Consider the following 20,278-nt stretch of genomic DNA (forward strand, 5'->3'; position numbering starts at 1 on the left):
TGATGTCAAGCCGGTAATGTTAGCTAACAAGCAGTGTTTTTTCTGTTTCTTTGGATGTTCTGTTGGTCCGTATTTTTGTTTGTTTAAGAGTATTTTTGCCAGCTGATTTTGATTCTTTTCACCATTTGCCTAAACGGTGACACGTGAGTGCAGTATCATCAATAAATAGTCAAATTGCCTTTTTGTCTACCGTGTACTTTTTGCTTGCCCCCTTCCCAACGAACACTATGAAAGCAAAGTTCGTAGTAGTATTGCGTACAGTGCATTATTGTATTTTGTGTGTGTGTATTATGACACACAGGAGAGGGTGAAATATGAGGACATTGGCCATGTCACTTTTCAAAATGCTTATAAATCATACAGGATGATGTTTTTTTCAGAAAGTAAAAATGCAGAATGTTTCCTGTGATGGGTAGGTTTAGGGGCAGTGGCAGTGTAGGGGGATTGAAAATACAGTTTGTACGGTATAAAAACCATTGCGCCTATGGAATGTCCCCATATGTCACAAAAACAAACGTGTGCGTGTGGGGGTGTGTGTGTGTTATGGCGACGGCGTGGGGCTTGTTGATCGTGTGTGTGTGTGTGTGTGTGTGTGTGTGTGTGTGTGTGTGTGTGTGTGTGTGTGTGTGTGTGTGTGTGTGTGTGTGTGTGTTATGGCGTGGGGTAGTGTTGGGCGATATGCCTAATTTTCCAATCGCCATATCGTCAGCCTGTGAGATCGCCGATACACGATCTTATCGCGTTGGGGCGGAGCAATCAGTTTACTTTTTTGCCAAATTAATTAATTCATCAACTTGTTTATTTACTTGTCTGCATCTTTTACTTTTTTTTATAATTTACTAGGCCTATTTATATATTTAATATATATTTACATTACTTTTTATCTTGGGAAATGACAGACCGGAAATTGTAGACTAATCGTTGTTCAATGTAGCAAAGTGTAACTAGCAAAGATGGAGTTGGTTAACAAGAAAAACGTGACATCACCTATTTGGCAGTTTTTTGGATTTAAACCAGATGAGAAAGGAGAGCCCAAGGACATAACGCAAGCAATCTGCAAAGTTTGCATAAACGTTGTGTCTGTAAAAGAGTCTCAAACGACAAACTTGTTCGTACATTTGCGAACTCACCACCCCGCCGAGGCTGCTAAACTAGCACCAAAAGAGGCTGCTGCAGTAACGGTCAGCAAAGTTCCGACTCAGCAATCCATCGTCGGAGCTTTTGCGAAGAGCACCAAGTACAAGCGAAACAGTGAATGATGGGCCCGATGCACGGCAGCTGTTTCTAAGTATATCGCGAAGGAGATGGTTTCCTATCATACCGTTGAAAAGGAAAGTTTTAAAGAACTACTTCAGACATTTGACAAACAGTACGAGTTGCCGGGCCGCAAGTACTTTGCTAAAACCGCCATCCCTGATCTGTACAATAAAACGAGGGAGATCATCGCAAAAGATTTGAAAGTGGTTGATTTTGTCGCTTTGACAACAGGCATGTGGTCAAGCATAAATATGACCCCCCTACATGGCTGTTACAGTCCATTATATTTCTGAGGACTGGAAACTGCACGCAAAATGTCTCGAAACAACATTCATCCCGGAGAACCACACTGCAGGTGTACTGTCTGAGGCGCTTAAAGAGATTGTGCTCGATTGGGACATTGAAGAAAGTAAAATCTCCTGCATCACCACTGACAACGGGGCCAATATTGTTGCGGCCATACGAGACCTCAAATGGCCATGGCTAAACTGTTTTGGCCATAACTTGAATGTGGCAGTGAATTATTCACTACAAAAGGAAAAACCAAAAACTGACCGTGCTGTTGGCATCTGTCGTTCAATAAATGGCGCATTCTCTCACAGCTGGCTGAGAAGACGAGAACTCCGCAAGGCGCAGGAACAGCTCAATCTACCTCAAACTATGCTGATAACGGTACGTCAACGAACAAATCTTAGTTCATTGGTTTAATGTTTTCCTAGTAATACCATAATAAATAGCCTAATCCTTTGATAGACTTAATAATGAAAACTTTAATAGCTAGATTAATTATTATTATTCTTTATTATTATTAATATTACTATTATTAAAATTATATTATTGTTATTATTATTGTAGGATTGTGCAACTCGTTGGGGATCAACATATGCCATGATAATAAAAATCCTGGAACAACTCCCTGCAATCAAACGGGTTTTTGCTGATGACAAGAGTCGTCGCACACTCCCAAACGTAACTTGGCAGGACATTGCGGTACTAGAGGCTGTCAAAGATGGTTTGAAGCCTGTAGCAGAATTTACTGATATTTTATCAGCTGAGAATTACGTGACCGTATCATCTCTGCAGCCGATGCTGCGTCTAATGACGAATATTCTGAAAGAGGAGAAGACTGATGTAAAGATGACGGCAGAAATTAAAAGTGGAATCTTGCAGAAACTTGAGTCGAAATATGGTGACAGCACACTTCAGTTGTTGCGCAAAGCCACCCTCCTTGACCCACGCTATAAGGTGGACCATATTGATGCCGAACACCTTGATGTGCTCAAAAGTCAGCTTGAGGTTGAAATGGTAACATTCTGGAAAGAAAAAAACAAGCCACCTGTACGCATCAGAGTGGAGGAGGAGGAGGACGACGAAAAAGAAGTAGATGGTGCAGCAGCAGCTGAGATGCAGCCGGCTAAGCGGCCCAAAACACTGGGACGTCTTCTGGGCAAAGTAAAGCAGTCTACATCCACAATACCCGCAGACCAGCGAGCAAAATTGGAGATCACATCCTACTTGCAAGAGGAAGTCATTGATGGGGATGACAAGCCACTAGAATGGTGGAAAGAAAACGGAAGCCGGTTTCCTTTAATGGCAAACATGGCTAGAAAGTACCTATGCATTACCGCAACCAGCACTCCATCGGAACGTGTGTTCAGTGCAGCGGGCAACATAGTAACTCCCCACCGCAACCTTCTCAAACCTGAGAGAGTAAACCAGCTGGTTTTCTTATCAAAAATCTGTAGGCATTGATGCCTGAATTGCATAAAAATAATTGTTGTTTTAATTGTTTCTGGCCTTTTTTTAGCAATAAGTTTATTCGAGTAGCCTACATTTGAGGTGATTTAATTGTTTTGCCGTTTCGTTTTAGTTTTTTTATTGTGTTTTCTCATTTATTAAAGCCTATTTTGTTATTTATTATTTTAATTTATTATTATTTGTTTATTTTAATATTATTTTAATGGACTATTTATTTTTATAGCCCATACAGCGGGCAAGGGCTAAAATAATTATTTTTATTATAAAAATACATTGTCTGCTGACATTTAAGTATCAGTGCACTTTAACAAGAAATCTTACTTTAACGGCTTATGTGCAATATTTTTTGTTCATTGTTGTTCAGTTAAGTCGTTTAAAAATGCTGTGTAAAACTTTTTGACTGATTGTTCTGTTCGGATATAGCCTATAATTATAATATAGCAATTTGTCATTGTATTATTAGTCTATAAGTATAAAATAAATTTACATTTATGAAAAAAAAAAATGCTTTAGCCTGATGATGATGCCGTTTTCGCCATGGCTCGTGTGAATTTGTGACTGTAGGGCTAGGTTGATCACATTGCAATTAAAATCTGAAACTACACCTAGTTTTGTAATCTTTAAAAAACGTTTTTGTTTTGTTTTTTTCACTGAAGAGTAATTCTTTTTAAATTTTAAAAGCGTGTGGTGTTGCACTGGCCATGCATGCATGCACTTGCATGCCGGTGCAACACCACGCGCTTGAATTAGGCTAGCAGAATGAGTACAATTAATGTAATTATGATAATAATAATAATAACTACGAATATAATATTTTTATTTAATAGGCTAATGAAAAATATATTTTTTAGATTTCATAAGGAGCTAGCCAAATATCATCTTAAAATCGCCAACAGCTTCAGCTTTCGGCGATCTCTCTGCCTATCGTCGATACACGATACTATCGTCTATCGGAACAACCCTAGCGTGGGGCGTGTTGATCGTTAGTGAAGGCCCTGACTGAAACCCCACGGTACGCTACTGTGCATATGCAATAATGCAAGTTTAAATCAGCAATAAGGTCAGGTGCTAAAAGGACCATGCCTTTTCAGAACAAATTTTTCACTGCGTGTCTTTAGTAAATCCTCACAGTAGTTTTTTAACAGCAAAAGAGGGTTTGTGCTGGTGCAAACTGTTAGTTACTCTAGAGTGATTTCATTTTACCTGAATTTTGAACTTGCACCGTTAGATATGAACCTTATGAAGGGTATCGTTTTATAGCCACATTCCCAGTTGATATATACAGACTCCTATGCTTTAGAGAAACTAAACAAGTTTAAAACGGCAAAGAATTTTAAAAAAATTATGTAATTTTGGTTTCTGCTACCAGTATCAAAAAAATAAAATGAAAATAACTAAACCATTAAAAAACTAAATAAATGATACAAAAATAGTTAGCGTAGAATTAGAAGACATGAATTTATGAATATATTATTTCAGTTAATTTTACTCATGTCTTTCACTAAGTCCATACTTGTCAGACACAGACGAGGACACAGAGGGATTAGTGCAAGTGCAAGGTTTATTATTCCGAGGTTTCAGACACAGGTGATACTTAAAGGGAAGGTGACACTCAGACGAAGGATGATGATGGTTAGGATGATGATGGTTAAGACGATGAAGGTGCAGACCAATAGAAGGACGATGATGATGACAACAGGTGAAGGCTTCTAGGCAGGACAGGTAATCAGTGATGGGATCGGTGCGAGACCAGACAATGAGAGTAAAGGTGAGCTGGGTTGATATAGTGGTGACTGGTGATGATGCCCCAGGTGTTCAGAATGATGGTGATGGGGAACGAGTGGGCGTGGCTGATGATTGTGAGGGCGTGACAATATTAATGCTACAATGCTGGCTCATGAATATCTTTGAGCAAATCTTTAAGAGTAGAGTCATGTTTGATAAATTAAAGTGCATGGCAGGCTGTGACCTTTCTTGTGTGGCTGTATTTTGTTTTTTTGTTTTCTTGTGACTGCAATTAAACCTCCAAACATCTACAAGTGCAACACTCTAATCCAGACACAACCTTTCAGCAATCTGTTCCATTTCAATATTAATTGAGTATAAAAGGTCATGTGTCCTTTTCAGGGACGTATTGTTAATTATTATATGTCTGCTGGATCCACCTTGTAGGTTGTGCAAGTATGATGCAAATCAAATAATCACAATAGTTTAGAATTCGTATGATCTGCTTTAAACTCATTCATCAATTTTACCTTTTTAAAATGTTCTTTTCTACAAAAATAAAATGTGAAAGGCACTTTCAAGCAAAGCACTTGAGGGCACATTGGTGGAAAAACATATCGCAATTGCGTTTCCTTGCATCTGTTGACCAGTAATTGGACTGAACTTTGGAAGAGATTGATGAGTGGTAATTCATAAGAGAAAACAGAGGGCCAAATAGGTGTATCTCAACAGGCACTCATGGAGGTAGCCGTCTGTGTTTAAATGAGAGTCTGGGCCATTGCACTAGGGAGTAAAGAAACCCAATACAACAGGAGTTCAGGTGCTGCAGCTGTCCTGATAACGAAGCTTACGGTAAAACAGGGAGCTATTACAGTTCCACTGAGACTGTGGCACCACAGTATTTTCTCAGTTCTATGTCTCAAGGTGGTGTTTTAGACTGCTTCTATATTCTTGAACTGCTCTAGCCGTAAGATTGAAGACTACTGCCCATGGGATCCCATTCTGAGTGACCTCTTGTTCCCATCCCACCCATAGTTCATACACACACACCAATATATAAAGATGCTCTCTAGAACTGCAGAATGTGCCTTGAGGTCAGAAAGGAAGTAATTAGTGGTGGAAAGGAAAGAACATGCATTAAACCAAACCACCAGAGAGAAAAAAAACAGGAAAGGGGAGTTCACAGTGTGAGCTCAATCAATAGTCGCATCGAATACCCAGACACCGCAGTGCCCATATTCCTTCAGGCTAGACTCACAACCACATTTCTGATGCTGCCATTTGGCACAGTGAATGAATGAATAATGCTATCTTGGTTATAATATATTCCAAGGGCAGATGTCAGAGGCATCTGTTGTGTTGGATTATCATTTAATAATGCCAAAAAACGAACCCTTAGACTCACAATATTGATTCACACAACCTCCAAAAACCACCAATAACCATTACAGGGTTACTGCAGGGTGGTGAACTGTAGAGTTACAGCATGTTACAAAGCACTTGAGGGGTTTAGGAGCTTTACATCTTAATTCATTTTTTGCAGATGTGAAGAAAAGGAAAGTGGTTTGGGGGAAATTGGAAAAGACTGCAGTCAAGCTTGCTGTTGGCTCTAAATAGATCCGGCCAAGAGAAGGGGTATTTACTGTCAGCTGCGATTTAAAAACTAACTGAAAGACCAAAAAACATTACAAATGGAAATTGTCATCATTTATATATCCGCAGAATTGCATGTTAATTATTGTAATCAGAGGTGGACAGTAGTGGGGTATTTTTACTTTCTACTCAAGTGAATTTTTCAAGTATATACTTTATCAGCATTTTTCTTTGGAAGACTTTTACTTCACTACATTCCAAAGCATAATATATATTGTCATACTTTTTACTGCAGTACATTTCATGAAAAAAAAAATGTTTATTATTATCTTTAACTCTTAATTACATTAAACATAAAGTACTTTCTTACTTCTACTCAAGTAAAATTTTAATATTTAATGTAATTAAGTATTAAATGATATTCAATACGAAAGACGGTGCAGTAAAAAGTACAATATTATGTTTTGAAATGTTGTGAAGTAAAAGTTTTCCAAAGAAGAACACTGATAAAGTACATTGAAAAAAAATTATTTACTTGGGATGTACAAAATACTCACTACTGTCTGCCTCTGATTGTATTCATGCCAAAAAGCCTATTTTATATTAAGGTACACACACACTCGATGCAAATTTCCAAAATGACACACATTTGTTGTTATACGAACACGTTCAGGCTCTTCTCTCACCGTCTCACTCTGCCCAAGAAAATCCTAATTGTTTTTTATATGAAACAAAGTCTAAGCCTAACAGTTTTTTCGAAAGTTTTAATATGAAATTCAAATAACAAATACCGTTTAGGCCCCTTTAGTGTTGCATAACAGTTAAAAACAGAGCCATTGCGTTCGTCTCGCTGCAACGCATGCGGTCACGCGATCACGGCGCTCTCAATAGTTCTAAACAAACCAGTGCTGTGTCAATCAATACATTTGAACATACAACAGCTTCACTATACAGGTATTTGCAGCAATTTTTGGTAAACAGGACAGCATAGTGTGGACTGATTATCACATCAACCACATTTACAGTATCATTTTATTATGGAGTGATGGAGATGCAACATTGGTAACATTAATTTTATGCTCTTCTTGTATTTAACCCTGAGGTTTTCCTTACTATCATGGTCAAATATGACATACACCTTAACTATTTTTAAATTAAATAAATGTTCTATATTTTAGTTTAGTAATATTTATTGAATATTATGAGGAGAACTTTTGGTACTGAATACTATTTGTGCAATAATTATTGTCCATTTAAAACCACTTAAAATATTTTTCTTCTAATATTTATATTATTTATATTAAAATTAGTGTAGTAGTTAAGGTTAAAATAGAGAATTGTTAAATGCAAAGAGGCAAATTAGAGTCATTTGTGGCTCGAAAAATTATATTTTTATTTGTAATGCCATTATCCACAAAGTTCCTGTATGGCTCTTTATTAAATAGTAGTCAAGTTGCTCAAAGTATTGCAGATCATAACTGCTTATTTGTAGGTTTTACATTTGAATACATGTTAGACATGGTCAATCCCACCCCCCACCACACATTGCTTTTGAATCTGTGGGAAACACTGCACCTGTCCTACGGTGGTGAAGTTAATGGTAGTGAAGTATGGCATTTCCTCTCCTGAATAATTGAGCTATAATGATAAGCATTTTTTTTCTCTCTCAGAAACAGTAGGAGGTGGAGAGAAGAGTGCAGCAAAGTGGACTTCAGCCATTACTCATTGAGAGTGGTTGAAAGGGGAAAGCGTTTAAAGAATTACTGCCATACCGCACACCCACCACCACATGGGGTATTGTCAAAACATTTGGGGGGGAAATGATGCCACTAATTTTGGCATGGCCGATGTTTCTTTTCAGCGTATTGGTTTGGAGCTTATTGACGTAGTTCAATATGGCTGCCTGGTGAGAAACTGACAGGTAAGTGAAGCCAGATGACAAAGCACTCTGGCACTCTGAGCAGGAACACCAGCAGAGAACTATAGCTTATTAATGTGCTCATGTCCAGATGCATCGGGCATAAAAATGAACCTCTTTGTTCCTAGAAAGAAGAAAAATACAGCTGCCCATCCTTATGTAGTCCCAGTTTGTGGGCTATACTGTTTAATCGCTTTGTGAATGCATTTGTGTGGAAAATTATGCAAAGCCGCTCACCGTGCATAACCAGGGTGAGTCTGAAGATCCCGAGGGGAGTTAGAGAAGTCTATTTGTAAAATGTAAAGTAATAATCTTTGATTATTTTCCTGGGTTGGGGTGGAGTGATTAAGTGGAGTGTAATTGAATGCAATGGAAGTCACCTTGGATAAGTGTCTGGGTGATCATTAATGAGAGAGGATTCTTCAGAATGAGAGCAGATGATATCAACTCATAAACACCATCCATGCACTGATAAAAAAACACTCTATCTCAGGATTTGACAACAAACGTAATACACATTAACTTTAATTGGCTTCCAGTCTGTGTAGGATACAAAAGACAATATTTAGAAACACGCGTAGTATCTCTGGGATTCCAGAGAATTGTGACTGATAATATTCACATTACTTATAATGCGTTCTGATAATGGATTCATTACAGCAAGGAAATGTACTTGGCTTCCAGATCTTTTAAACAGTGTACACATTGTAAGTACAAATAAATGCAAATAACCATGCAACTGAGCTAATTTGAAAACCTATTTTTATATAGACATTCATTCCCAATTGTGGAAAATTCAGAACATTTTAAGAAACACAACACAATCAACAATTTAATTAAGTGACAAAAGTGCAAAGAAAAGATTTCCAATGTTTTCAATGACCAATTTATATTTTGTAAACAGAAAGAAATTCAGATTTTGACGGCTGCAACACAGAAAAAAAGCTAAATAAAGGTGAAAAGATGATAGAATATCCAAGTTAAACTGTTTTGAAGCAATTAGCAGGTGAATTAAATAATAGGAGGTATCGGTTTGGGGTATAAAAAGAACCCACCACAGACTCAGTCATTGCAAGCAATGAATCGTGGCCAAATTTCATGAGAGAATTGTCAAACAATTCAAAAATCACATTTCTCATTGCAAGATTGGAAAGTCTTTATGTCTTTCACAATCTACTATACATAATATTGCGACCTTTGAGCCCTCACTGAATGAGAAACCATCATGATATTAAAGCCCATAGTACTTTGAAAAGCCATTGCACTTAAAACAGTCATGCAGTCAACTGCATCAAGAAATGCAACTAGAATCTGTTACGCAGGGAGAAAGCTATACATCTGTTCAGTGCAGAGATGCCAGAGTTCTCTGGGTCCAAGCTCATCTCAGATGGTCCGAAACACAGTGGAAATCTGTGCTGTGGTCAGATGAATCCACGTTTCAGTTCTCAGTCCAAAAGGTGAAAGAGGCCATCCAGACTTTCATTAGTGACAGGTGCAAAAGAAAACATCTGTCATGGTATGGGGGTTGATCAGTGCAAAAGATGTGGATGACTCGCATACAAAATGTGTGACGGTATTCACGTATACTGAGATATACTTCCATCAAGATGACATCTTTCCTGGGAAGCAAGACAATGCCAGGCCTCATTCTGCACATGCTGAAAGAGAGTGGTTTCTAGACACTTCTACACTGTAAGGGATGTGCTTGACTGCCTGCGTGCTGTCCAGATCTGTCTCCTATTGATAAAGTATGGCCCATCATGAAAAGGAGAATCGTAATGAGCAGCTAGGGCTGGGCGATATGGCCAAAATTTCATATCCCGATATAGCTCATTTGATATCCCGATAACGATATACATAACGATATAGCAACCTTTCTATTAATTCAGTTTATGAATAGTCTATACAAAATTGCAATGTGGAAATGCAGTTTGAAATGATATACAAAACAAATAAAGGTAGTATGGACTACATTTTTATTTTATTTAGAACCTTTTTTTAAAGCAAGACTGTTAGTAAAGTTAACACCTGCCTAGGGATGTTTACCGATGAACGTTTGACCGATGGCTGACCGTATCAACGTTAACCGATCAAAGTTGTCGGTTAAAATAAATAAAAAAGTGATCTCTAAATTAGGCTATTATAGACAGTGGACTAAACGCTACTACAGTTGGCCGTCTCATTCCAAAATCTTTATGTGTGATTGAACATATCCCTCGCACTCAATTTTTCATAACTCGCCTGTTTGTACTTAATAAACCAATAAAAACATTTGGCGCGAGGTCACAGCGTTTGGGTTTGCGCGCTCACAAGGTTTGCAAAAAGTAAACACTCGAGGTTAGAGCCAGAGCAGACGACAGTATGAAGCGTGCATTTCGCTTAAGATGGGCTTACATTTGGAAATATATTACATTTTCATTTCAGTGGTAACACATAAGGTGTTGATCGTCTTTCTTTATTATTGTTAGCAGTAACGTTACCTCGAACTAAAGCGGCGTCTCTTCGGAGCTGTCATTTTCTTAAATGAGCCGCGGCAATGATTCAAATGAGCTTCTAAGGCTGGACAAACGCCTTTATTTTCAACGCGATCACCTTGTACCCAAACCATTTCGAAACTAAGGAGCCATTTGTCCTCTGATTACAAACAAGCTCCTCTGCGGCGCGTTTGCGGGACTCGTGTTTCGCGCTGTGGGGGATTTTAAAAAAGTGACGTGAGTGGAAGGGAGGCTGCAGCGCGTGTGTGTGTGTGAGTGAGAGAGCGAGAGAGAGACAGAGGGAGCGCGTTTATGTATTGCATGGGCATGCCGTGGCGTGAGGTGCATCTTGACGTAAAATTCTGCCATAAACGCCTTATCGTGGCGTAAGCGATAGAGCCTTATATAAAACGATAGACATTTTCTATCGTCCAGACGATATATTTCGTCATATCGCCCAGCCCTATGAGCAGCTGTCTTGTCTTAGCCGAGATTGGGCAAAAATGTTTAACTTCAGTTCCCAAATGATAAATAATAATAATTAAAAGGAAAGATTGTGTGAAACAATGGTAAACATGCCTCTGTTCCAACTTTTTTGTTCTTTTTTGGAGTGTGTTGCAGTCAAAATCAGAATTTGTTTACATTTACAAAATTCTAGTTGGTTAGTGAAAACTTTGGGAATCTTGTTCTTTGTAATTTTTTAACAATTATCAATATTGTTATATATATAGATGAACTCAAAGAAAACGTGGATCTGCTATGCTGTAAACAGAAATCCAGCTCAAGTCTTGATAATTATATATTAAGATCCAGCTGCTAAGCTCTAATTGTGCACTTTGCCCCAAGCAGACCAATGTAAGCCCGTTTGGATTTAAATTAAATGATTCGGCTCATTCCTCAGTCTTTATAGAGCCACATATGTCATGATCTTATGGCCTCTCTGGTCCACCCTCCAATTTATCCCATTTTAATTGGCAGTAAGAGAAGATGAAACATGCTTTTATGTTACCCTGACCAATTGTCCCCTCCATCTAAATATGATGTTTCTGAGACCCCCAGAGCATCCAGAAGACAAAATTTGGAGCAGCAGAGAAAACAAATACAGACATTCAGTTGTTAAAAGAATAACAGATTTTGAAGTGCATAATAATTGAATAAAATAATAAAGTTCTATCTATTGTAATGAATAAATCTGTTCCAAGTCCTTGTGACCACGGGTAACTATTTCCTTGAGAATACTGAAAGGATTCAACGGCACGTAATAAAGCAAAAGGCATATTTCTGGCTTTCTGAGTCTTGAAGTCTGATATGCTTGTTGAAAATAGTGTGCCACCTTAGAGAGAGAGAGATGGGATGAAGTATCTTGAGCAGCAAAATTAGTATGTCCTTTACCTCCTCTTATTATCCTGATAAATCAGACCAAGAACACAGACCTGGTTCTGTATTCAGCCAGGGATTATGGCCATAAATATTTACATATTCACTATTGCAGTTGATTGTATCTCTTGTTTACACTTCGGAAACATTGTGAATATAACTATTAACAAATGCAAAGAAGCTTGTTCTCTCTCTCTCTCTCTCTCTCTCTCTCTCTCTCTCTCTCTAATATATATATATATATACACAGACATACACTCACCTAAAGGATTATTAGGAACACCATACTAATACTGTGTTTGACCCCCTTTCGCCTTCAGAACTGTCTTAATTCTATGTGGCGTTGATTCAACAAGGTGCTGAAAGCATTCTTTAGAAATGTTGGCCCATATTGATAGGAGAGCATCTTGCAGTTGATGGAGATTTGTGGGATGCACATCCAGGGCACGAAGCGCCCGTTCCACCACATCCCAAAGATTCTCTATTGGGTTGAGATCTGGTGACTGTGGGGGCCATTTTAGTACAGTGAACTCATTGTCATGTTCAAGAAATCATTTCAAATTGTTTCGAGCTTTGTGACATGGTGCCTCGTCCTGCTGGAAGTAGCTCAGAAGATTGACGTGGTCAGAAACAATGCTCAGGTAGGCTGTAGCATTTAAACAATGCCCAATTGGCACCAAGGGGCCTAAAGTTTGCCACAAAAAAAACTCCACACCATTACACCACCACCCCCAGCCTGCACAGTGGTAACAAGGCATGATGGATCCATGTTCTCATTCTGTTTACGCCAAATTCTGACTCTGCCATCTGAATGTCTCAGCAGAAATTGAGACTCATCAGACCAGGCAACATTTTTCCAGTCTTCAACTTTCCAATTGTGGTGAGCTCATGCAAATTGTAGCCTCTTTTTCCTATTTCTAGTGGAGATGAGCAGTAGCCTGTGCAGTCCTCTACTGTTGTACCCCATCTGCCTCAAGGTTGTGCGTGTTGTGGCTTCACAAATGGTTTTGCTGCATACCTTGGTTGTAACGAGTGGTTATTTCAGTCAAAGTTGCTCTTCTATCAGCTTGAAACAGTCGGCCCATTCTCCTCTGACCTCTAGCATCAACAAGGTGTCCCTATATGTTATAATAATCCTTTAGGTAAGTGTATACACACACACACACACACACACAATTATTAGGGTAATAGGCCAAACATATAACATAAACATAACTCCATACTCCAGTCTACGAAGAAAATGTTATTACATAATAACAAATAAAATCCTTAAAAAAAAAAAAATCTTTATTCCAATCCTGTTCTCCCCTATTCACCCCTATGTTGGCCTATTTGCCGTTTACGTCTGAGAAAAGTATCGAGAACATCTGAGTCAGACACAAAAACAGTTTTTACCCACAGGCTGTTTGGCCTTTTTACCTGGCTCTCAGTCCATATTTCCCGCTGATCATCTTACACATGTTGTTTTTAGTGCAGTCTTTCTTATGTGTCTTGCCTTGTGGCATTTTGCTAGACATTATATATTTTTGTGCAATATACTCTACAGAGGTAAATCATTTAGTTTTTTTCCTCAATTATCCAACTGACTGACGTTACATTGTCATCCAAAATTTTCATTCATGAAAATAAAAAAAATAGTAGTCTGTGGTTTCCTAAAGTCAACTGATATTGTCTAGCATTTTACAGCGTGACATTTTCCTCTGAAGTTTAAAAAGCTGATATTTTCCTTTAAACATGCCAATTACATCACATAACAACCTTATTCAGCTCATCCAAAACTTTTCAGATCTTTCCCTATTAATCCTGCAAAGCTGTTAGTAATTGATGCAGTGCTGTTTAATAAATCCCTGCATCTCCCACGATGTTGCAGAAAAGCACAGTGCTGTAAACTATGAAGCATTCATATTGCTTGAACCGGCATAATTTTAATCAATCATGCAATTCCCCATTCGCACAGCCTTTTTTAATTTCTTAAATGTGCACCCCCTTTACATCTCCCATTACGCAATTGAGAGTTCTTCTCAGGGTGTGTTCACACTTGAAAGGTTTGGATCGATTAAAATGATATCTGGTGTGACTGCTCTGTTAGTGTGGTTAATGTGATTTAACGGTCTAAAGTGTGAACCCTGCCATCTGAACCCTGGTGTGCACCAAACAAGCGGACCGGATAAACATTTAGCCCAGCACACAGCATTATTTTGGTTGTTCGGTAAGTTCTTTTGCAAAATGTATGTCATCAAAAAGCTGCTTTTGTTTTCCATTATTAGGTCTGTTGGTACAAATGAACGCTAAGAGAACGAGAACTTTCTTTTTTAGTCCGGAAAAGAAAAAGAATCAAACTGCAAGTGTGAACACATCCTTAATTAAGAAACTCCTATCAATTTGACTTTGTAAATCAGTCCGACCTGATATTAACTGATATGTGGCCTGTAATTTAAAAAAAATAACTGCTCTTAATTTATTTATTTTTAATAAACCGTGGCTTCGTTGCTAAAAAAAAAAATGACTACGATTTTCATAGACTGTTATAGATAAAGTGCCGTGTATAGTGGGAAAACAATGTGTCTGCATATTGAGGCCAATCACTGATTTACTACTTACCCATTCTTCTTTGTATATCACAATGTCAGCATCTTTGCAGAATGGAATATAATAAAAATGCAAAAAAAATTATGCAGTGAACAGTGCTCAGGGTATCAAAAAATTTCACAGTACCAGGCAAATACCATGTAATAGTGGGCCAGATAAAAGCAGAAATTATTTAAGCATGAAATTAATTGTAGAGCTTGATAAAAGACTTTTTTTTGTGTGACAGGGATAAATGGCTTTGATATATTTAATAAGTCCGCTCTCATAATACTCCATAACACAGTAAGAGCTCTGCTATGGCTTATTGCTTCCCCAATCTAGAGATATGCTAAGATCTACTACAGTAACACACCATCTTAATATGCAGACAGCGGACATAGATAAAAACTCATAACAGAGACACTTTAATGCTTTATATTGCCGTGTGACTTCACAAATAAAACTGCAAACTATATTGGCTCTCAGAAACTTTTCCAGTGAAGTTACACAGTTTTCAACCAACCAATCGATCAATCAGTCAATGCACAACTCTACATTCTACAAGATAAATTTACCCAAGAAGCAGAGTTAGAACCTATATATATATATATATAGAGAGAGAGAGAGAGAGAGAGAGAGAGAGAGAGAGAGAGAGAGAGAGAGAGAGAGAGAGAGACTTTAAAATGACTCGTATTATTAATTTTATTTTTATTTTTTTATTTTAAATATTCCAATATTGTATTATTCCGATGACTAAATTGCATTTTAGCTCAAATCAGAGTATAGGTCATTACTTTTCAAACGATTTACATTAGCAATGGCCTTTCTCACCAATTCAAAATAAACTGACTTTCGCAGCAATTTCATGCTAGTAATCCAAGTAATCCAGAGAATGGACCATGGCATTAAAATGTTCTGCCTGCTTAACCAGCAGAAATTAGATTTGTTGCTTCATGTTTTATACTTTGTTATTGGCTATATATAACAGAAAAAAGGGACCTGGGCAAATCAGAGTTATTTGTTTGAGTCTTCTTTTTATTTACAAGCATTCAGAAAATGATCAATTCATTTTTTTCCTATATTTTCTTTTTGTTTCCGAACTGGCATTAAAGTCTTATTATGATTATGAGCTTGATAGAATCTTAAAGGGAAATGGAATGAAATTTAAAGGAGATACACATTTAGTTTTAATGCATTCGAGGCGCCAGAGGCCATGCTAGAATTATTCTCATCCAATCACAGAGTTTTTGATCCATGACCAGCCACATCAGGGCCATTTCCAACCTCAAGGATCCACTTTAGACTCACCTGCTGTCTGTCTTTCAGATTGGTCTCATCTACTGCAGTCTTTCAACAACAACAACAAAAATACACAATGAAACCAAAAAAAAAGCAGTAGCAATGACAGCAAAACAAGGCTATAAGTCCTGTTCATTTTCAAAAGGTCAGGTGAGTGGTCTAGTCCAATGGCTTTAAATTGAATAATTATGCACCACTTTAAAGGTCACCAACTCTTGCACCGGTTAACATTTATATAACTCTCTTTTTCCTGTCATTCTTGCTGTATAAAGTTTTAATAAAGGTAATTCAACTTTCAGGTCCTTTAGATTATTTCCTGGCTGTTAATGTCTGTGCAGTGCTGAAGGAGATAAGACCCTGTATGTTAACACTGGTAAAATTGAGAACAGCAGCTAAAAAAAGAAAGAAGGTATTTTGCTAAGTAAGAATCCAACTTCTAAAGACCAAAGAGCTGTCCAAAGACACTAGAAACAAAATTGTACACCTCAGCAGTTTGCAGTTTGACTTGAGTGATATTTTAACGTTTTAAAACTATGTTAAGCAGTTAGAGAAATTATGCTAATTTCAGTTATATTAATTTAGAATCATACGCTGTTAAAAGATGTAAAATATCCTTATGCTTTTGACATCACGCTATAAAAATATCCTGTAATTTCAGAAGTGAAAAATTCCTTGTTAGTCCAAAAACATATTTTATTGTTACCAAGACTAGACAATAACTCACTGTGAAATGGGCCTGTAATATATAGGTGAAGAACAGTCTCTGTAAAAGAAAATCAACGCCTACTGCTTCATTGCAACATTGGCCCCGCCCACTCCATGAGGAGAGAAAAGCAATATAGGATGGACTACAAATCACCTTCCAAAGGATCCTAATGCTAGGAATGTGGTTATTTTATTTATTTTCATGTGAATGTCTCAGTTGAGCATTATTTATATGTATGCGGTAGCCTACATTTCACCGCATACAAATTGTCGCATACTGTAAACAGTCAAACCTGAACCAAGATAACCCCTGATTGGTCAGAATCCATCAAAGAGGATTGGCCAATTTGCATTGTAAAATCTAAAGAAGTTTAAAACAAAGAAGTTTGTTTGAGAGTTCAGTTGAAGAGCAGTTGAAGTTGAGTCCAAAATGCAGCTGGATAAATCAAGCGTATCGCATCAGGTCATTTTTGTCAAACTCTCATCAGCTGTCTGTCAGCTGATCACATCTACGTATAGGAAAATGACCTCTATCACCGCATGCATAAGCTCCTTCAGTACTATCAGCAGCTATTGCGTTTCTCCAGAACTTATTTACCCTCCTTCACTCGCAGATCCTCTCGTCCATTCAAGATTTGGTATTCTAATTCCCCTTGAATCAGATCAAAATTTCTGAATTATAATATAAATGTTTATAATATGAAAATTAATGACATCTGCAATACATTATGTTGGTTCTGTTCTATTTAACCTATTGCTGCTCTCCCTGCTCTAGGCTGCATGGATGTGCAGGGAGTTTTTGCCCAGGATGGAACGAGTCAATCATTCATATTTCATGATAGTGGTCCTGACAGAACTCCAAGGATAGAGCATCCACTGACTACCATAGTATTTTTTCCCCTACTATGGTAGTGAATGGTTGCTCTATCTGCTTGGTTACAAACATTCTTCAAAATAGCTTCTTTTGTGTTCAGCAGAACAAATACACTTACAGGTTTGGAACATCTTGAGGGTGAGTAAACGATGGCAGAATTTTCATTTTTGGGTGAACTATCCCTTTAAGTTTATTTTCTTTCCATGAGTGTTCTAAGTTAATTTCGCTGCAGAGTTTCCCTCTACGACTCTCCAGCAAACGTGCTTCAAATTCAAAACACCCACCAGACCACAAGAGTAGGGCTGTGCAAAATATCTAAATTATTGGAAATATCGCAAATGTACATATCGCAATATGCATGTCGCAACAGCATGCAATATCTGAATGATTTTAATAGGCTACTTCAACATTGTGAAAAGTGTCCATTTCAGTTTGACGCATATAGCAGAGAATCAACTGGGCACATTACTGTAACTTATGCAACTTGTAACTTATAATTTGCAGTCTTGCGCTGTCTGACCACACACACACACACACCGAAACGTGAATGATTTGTGACATAATTGTTTGCTAAAACACTGCTGGTCACTTTCAGAAGTTGTAGCGATGCTTTCTTTTCCCAGAAAGACTGTGAAACACAAATGGTTTCATTCTCAGTTTTTAAAATAGAATTTAAATAGATTTTACACACTTATTGCAATATAATATCGCATTATTTAACAAAATATTACATATCGCATTTTTCTTCAATATCGCACAGGCCTACCCAAGAGGTTGATCAAAAGACAGGCAAGACCCTTAAATCACAAACCGGGAAAACCCCTCTCAAGCCAGGACCAAAAGGGAATCCCCAAGACAACACAAGACACAAATGCAAGTAACCTCTTGATTCTAAACTGAACTGGTGCATTGGTTTCAAATTGAATATCCAGAAATGAAAGGAGGGTTAGGCTAATGATCAGTGGTTAATTCAGGTTGTGTTCTTAAAAGCTCTATATTGCTAGAAACTTGGGATTTCATCTCTCTCTCTCTTTTACAGTTTTTGCCCGTTGCTTGAACACATTTTGCAAAACTTCGCTCATTGTGCCAAAACTCTACACACAAGTAAACATGACACAACACTGGGAATATACTATTCACATCTGTATCAGACTGAAACTCTATATCAAAACCTAAACTCTGTTATCAAAACCTAACATTCCTTTGTCAAAATATAACTCTGATGACAAAATGATACACACTTGCATCATAGGAATACACTTACTTTCAGATCAGGGGGAACACACTAGTCTACTTTATATAATACACTGTAGTCTTTAATATTCACTACTGTTTTTATTCAGTTCATCAGTTAGCATAATGCAAAGCAATGCAGCACTTAGTTTTCTGTTCTTTTTTTATAACAAAGGTTTTCACAACAACCAAAAATAAAAGTACTGAAATGTTACAAATGACATACTCAATACTGTACAGTACTATACTTCACACTACAGTACAACCTCAATGGTACAGTGCTATTTACTGTACGTTACACAAAAATAAAAAAATGTTGTTACTAAAGAAGCACTAGCCAACTTACATCGCTTTTGTTTAAGGTATGGGTACATGTGTTTGAAGTATGGTAACAAAAGCTTCAAGTTGTGTTACTTTAGTCTAAGCATGGGTCTATAGTGTTCAAGCAACGGGCAAAAAACTGTAAAACACATTCTTTAATCACTTTACTCGTTTCTGCAACCCATGTGAATGTGTGTGTGTGTGAGATACCCCTAGGACGACTTGAGGGTGAATAAATCATGATCAAATTTTCATTTTTGGGTGAACTATCCCTTTGAGTAACACGTACACCTCAAATATACTGGCTCTGGCCAGGAAGAAGCATTTTAACCTCAACATTCACCTTTAACTAGACTAGGATGAGCTACAGTATTTAAGTGTGTTTTGTCATCCTCGTGAACAGAGGAATATAAGAACATGTAGCAAGTGACTACAACAGATCCTGATGGCATTCTGGCCTCTGGGTCATCTGTGCTGCCAGAGTGTGAATGGCACAATTAATCTTGCCCAGCCCATTTCAGACATGCTTTCAGACAACAGATCCATTAATCAGCCCAACCAGTCCCAATCTAATGCTGAAGAAAGCCCGCAATTATTCAGAAAGGACAGTCCACATTTTATCAACGAAGAAGGAAATGAACACAGAGTTGTTTATCAACTGTGCCAGAAACATGGTGTGTGCATCCACATATGATACCCGTCGAGTAGAGTGAGATAAGTCAACTGGTAATGGTTTTGCAACTTAAAGAACCCTAAGACAAGCAAGACAAAATCATTAAATAGAAGGATGATCCAATCAAAATCAAAAATGTACTTACAGCAAAGACTGACAGATGGAAATAGATGAAAAACAAAGAGTGATTGAAGTTTGTGTAAGCTGATCATAAAAGGAATAATTTTCTGGTATGACGTAAAGATTGTGTTTCATCTGTCTTCCATATGTCGGCAGAGTTCGATGCCCATCAATGAATGGACCCCAATTAATCTCCAAGACTCATTATCTTGTGACAGATGCTATAGACCATTTACTAGATTTGAAAAGTATGTGACTTTTATCCTGATTATATTCCACTCCAAGAATTTGTCTGACTTTGTTACACTTTTTATTATTTTTTATGTAATTTTTCACTGTGACTGTAAAAAGGCTGTGGGAACATTCTATGTATTGACATTGCT

At 37.6% G+C, this 20,278-nt stretch overlaps 1 protein-coding gene across 1 annotated transcript; it reads left to right on the forward strand.

Moving 5' to 3' along the window:
• The first annotated feature begins 1,453 nt into the window (after positions 1-1,453).
• Positions 1,454-3,111, forward strand: LOC137046995 (E3 SUMO-protein ligase ZBED1-like). Its single transcript, XM_067424528.1, has 2 exons — positions 1,454-1,929; positions 2,113-3,111. The coding sequence occupies exons 1-2, from the start codon at positions 1,522-1,524 to the stop codon at positions 3,007-3,009; spliced, it is 1,305 nt and encodes a 434-aa protein (XP_067280629.1). The 5' UTR covers positions 1,454-1,521; the 3' UTR covers positions 3,010-3,111.
• The last annotated feature ends 17,167 nt before the right edge of the window (positions 3,112-20,278 follow it).

This window comes from Pseudorasbora parva, chromosome 18 (genome assembly GCF_024679245.1).
Source record: "Pseudorasbora parva isolate DD20220531a chromosome 18, ASM2467924v1, whole genome shotgun sequence".
Taxonomy (NCBI): Eukaryota; Metazoa; Chordata; class Actinopteri; order Cypriniformes; family Gobionidae; genus Pseudorasbora; species Pseudorasbora parva.

What these genes read in the sequence shown, in the direction of transcription:
- LOC137046995 (XM_067424528.1), top strand. Translation starts at nt 1,522, where the DNA reads ATGGCTGTTACAGTCCATTATATTTCTGAGGACTGGAAACTGCACGCA. An exon ending in CTCAAACTATGCTGATAACG is followed by an intron (nt 1,930 to 2,112) that starts GTACGTCAACGA and finishes TTATTATTGTAG; the next exon opens with GATTGTGCAACTCGTTGGGG.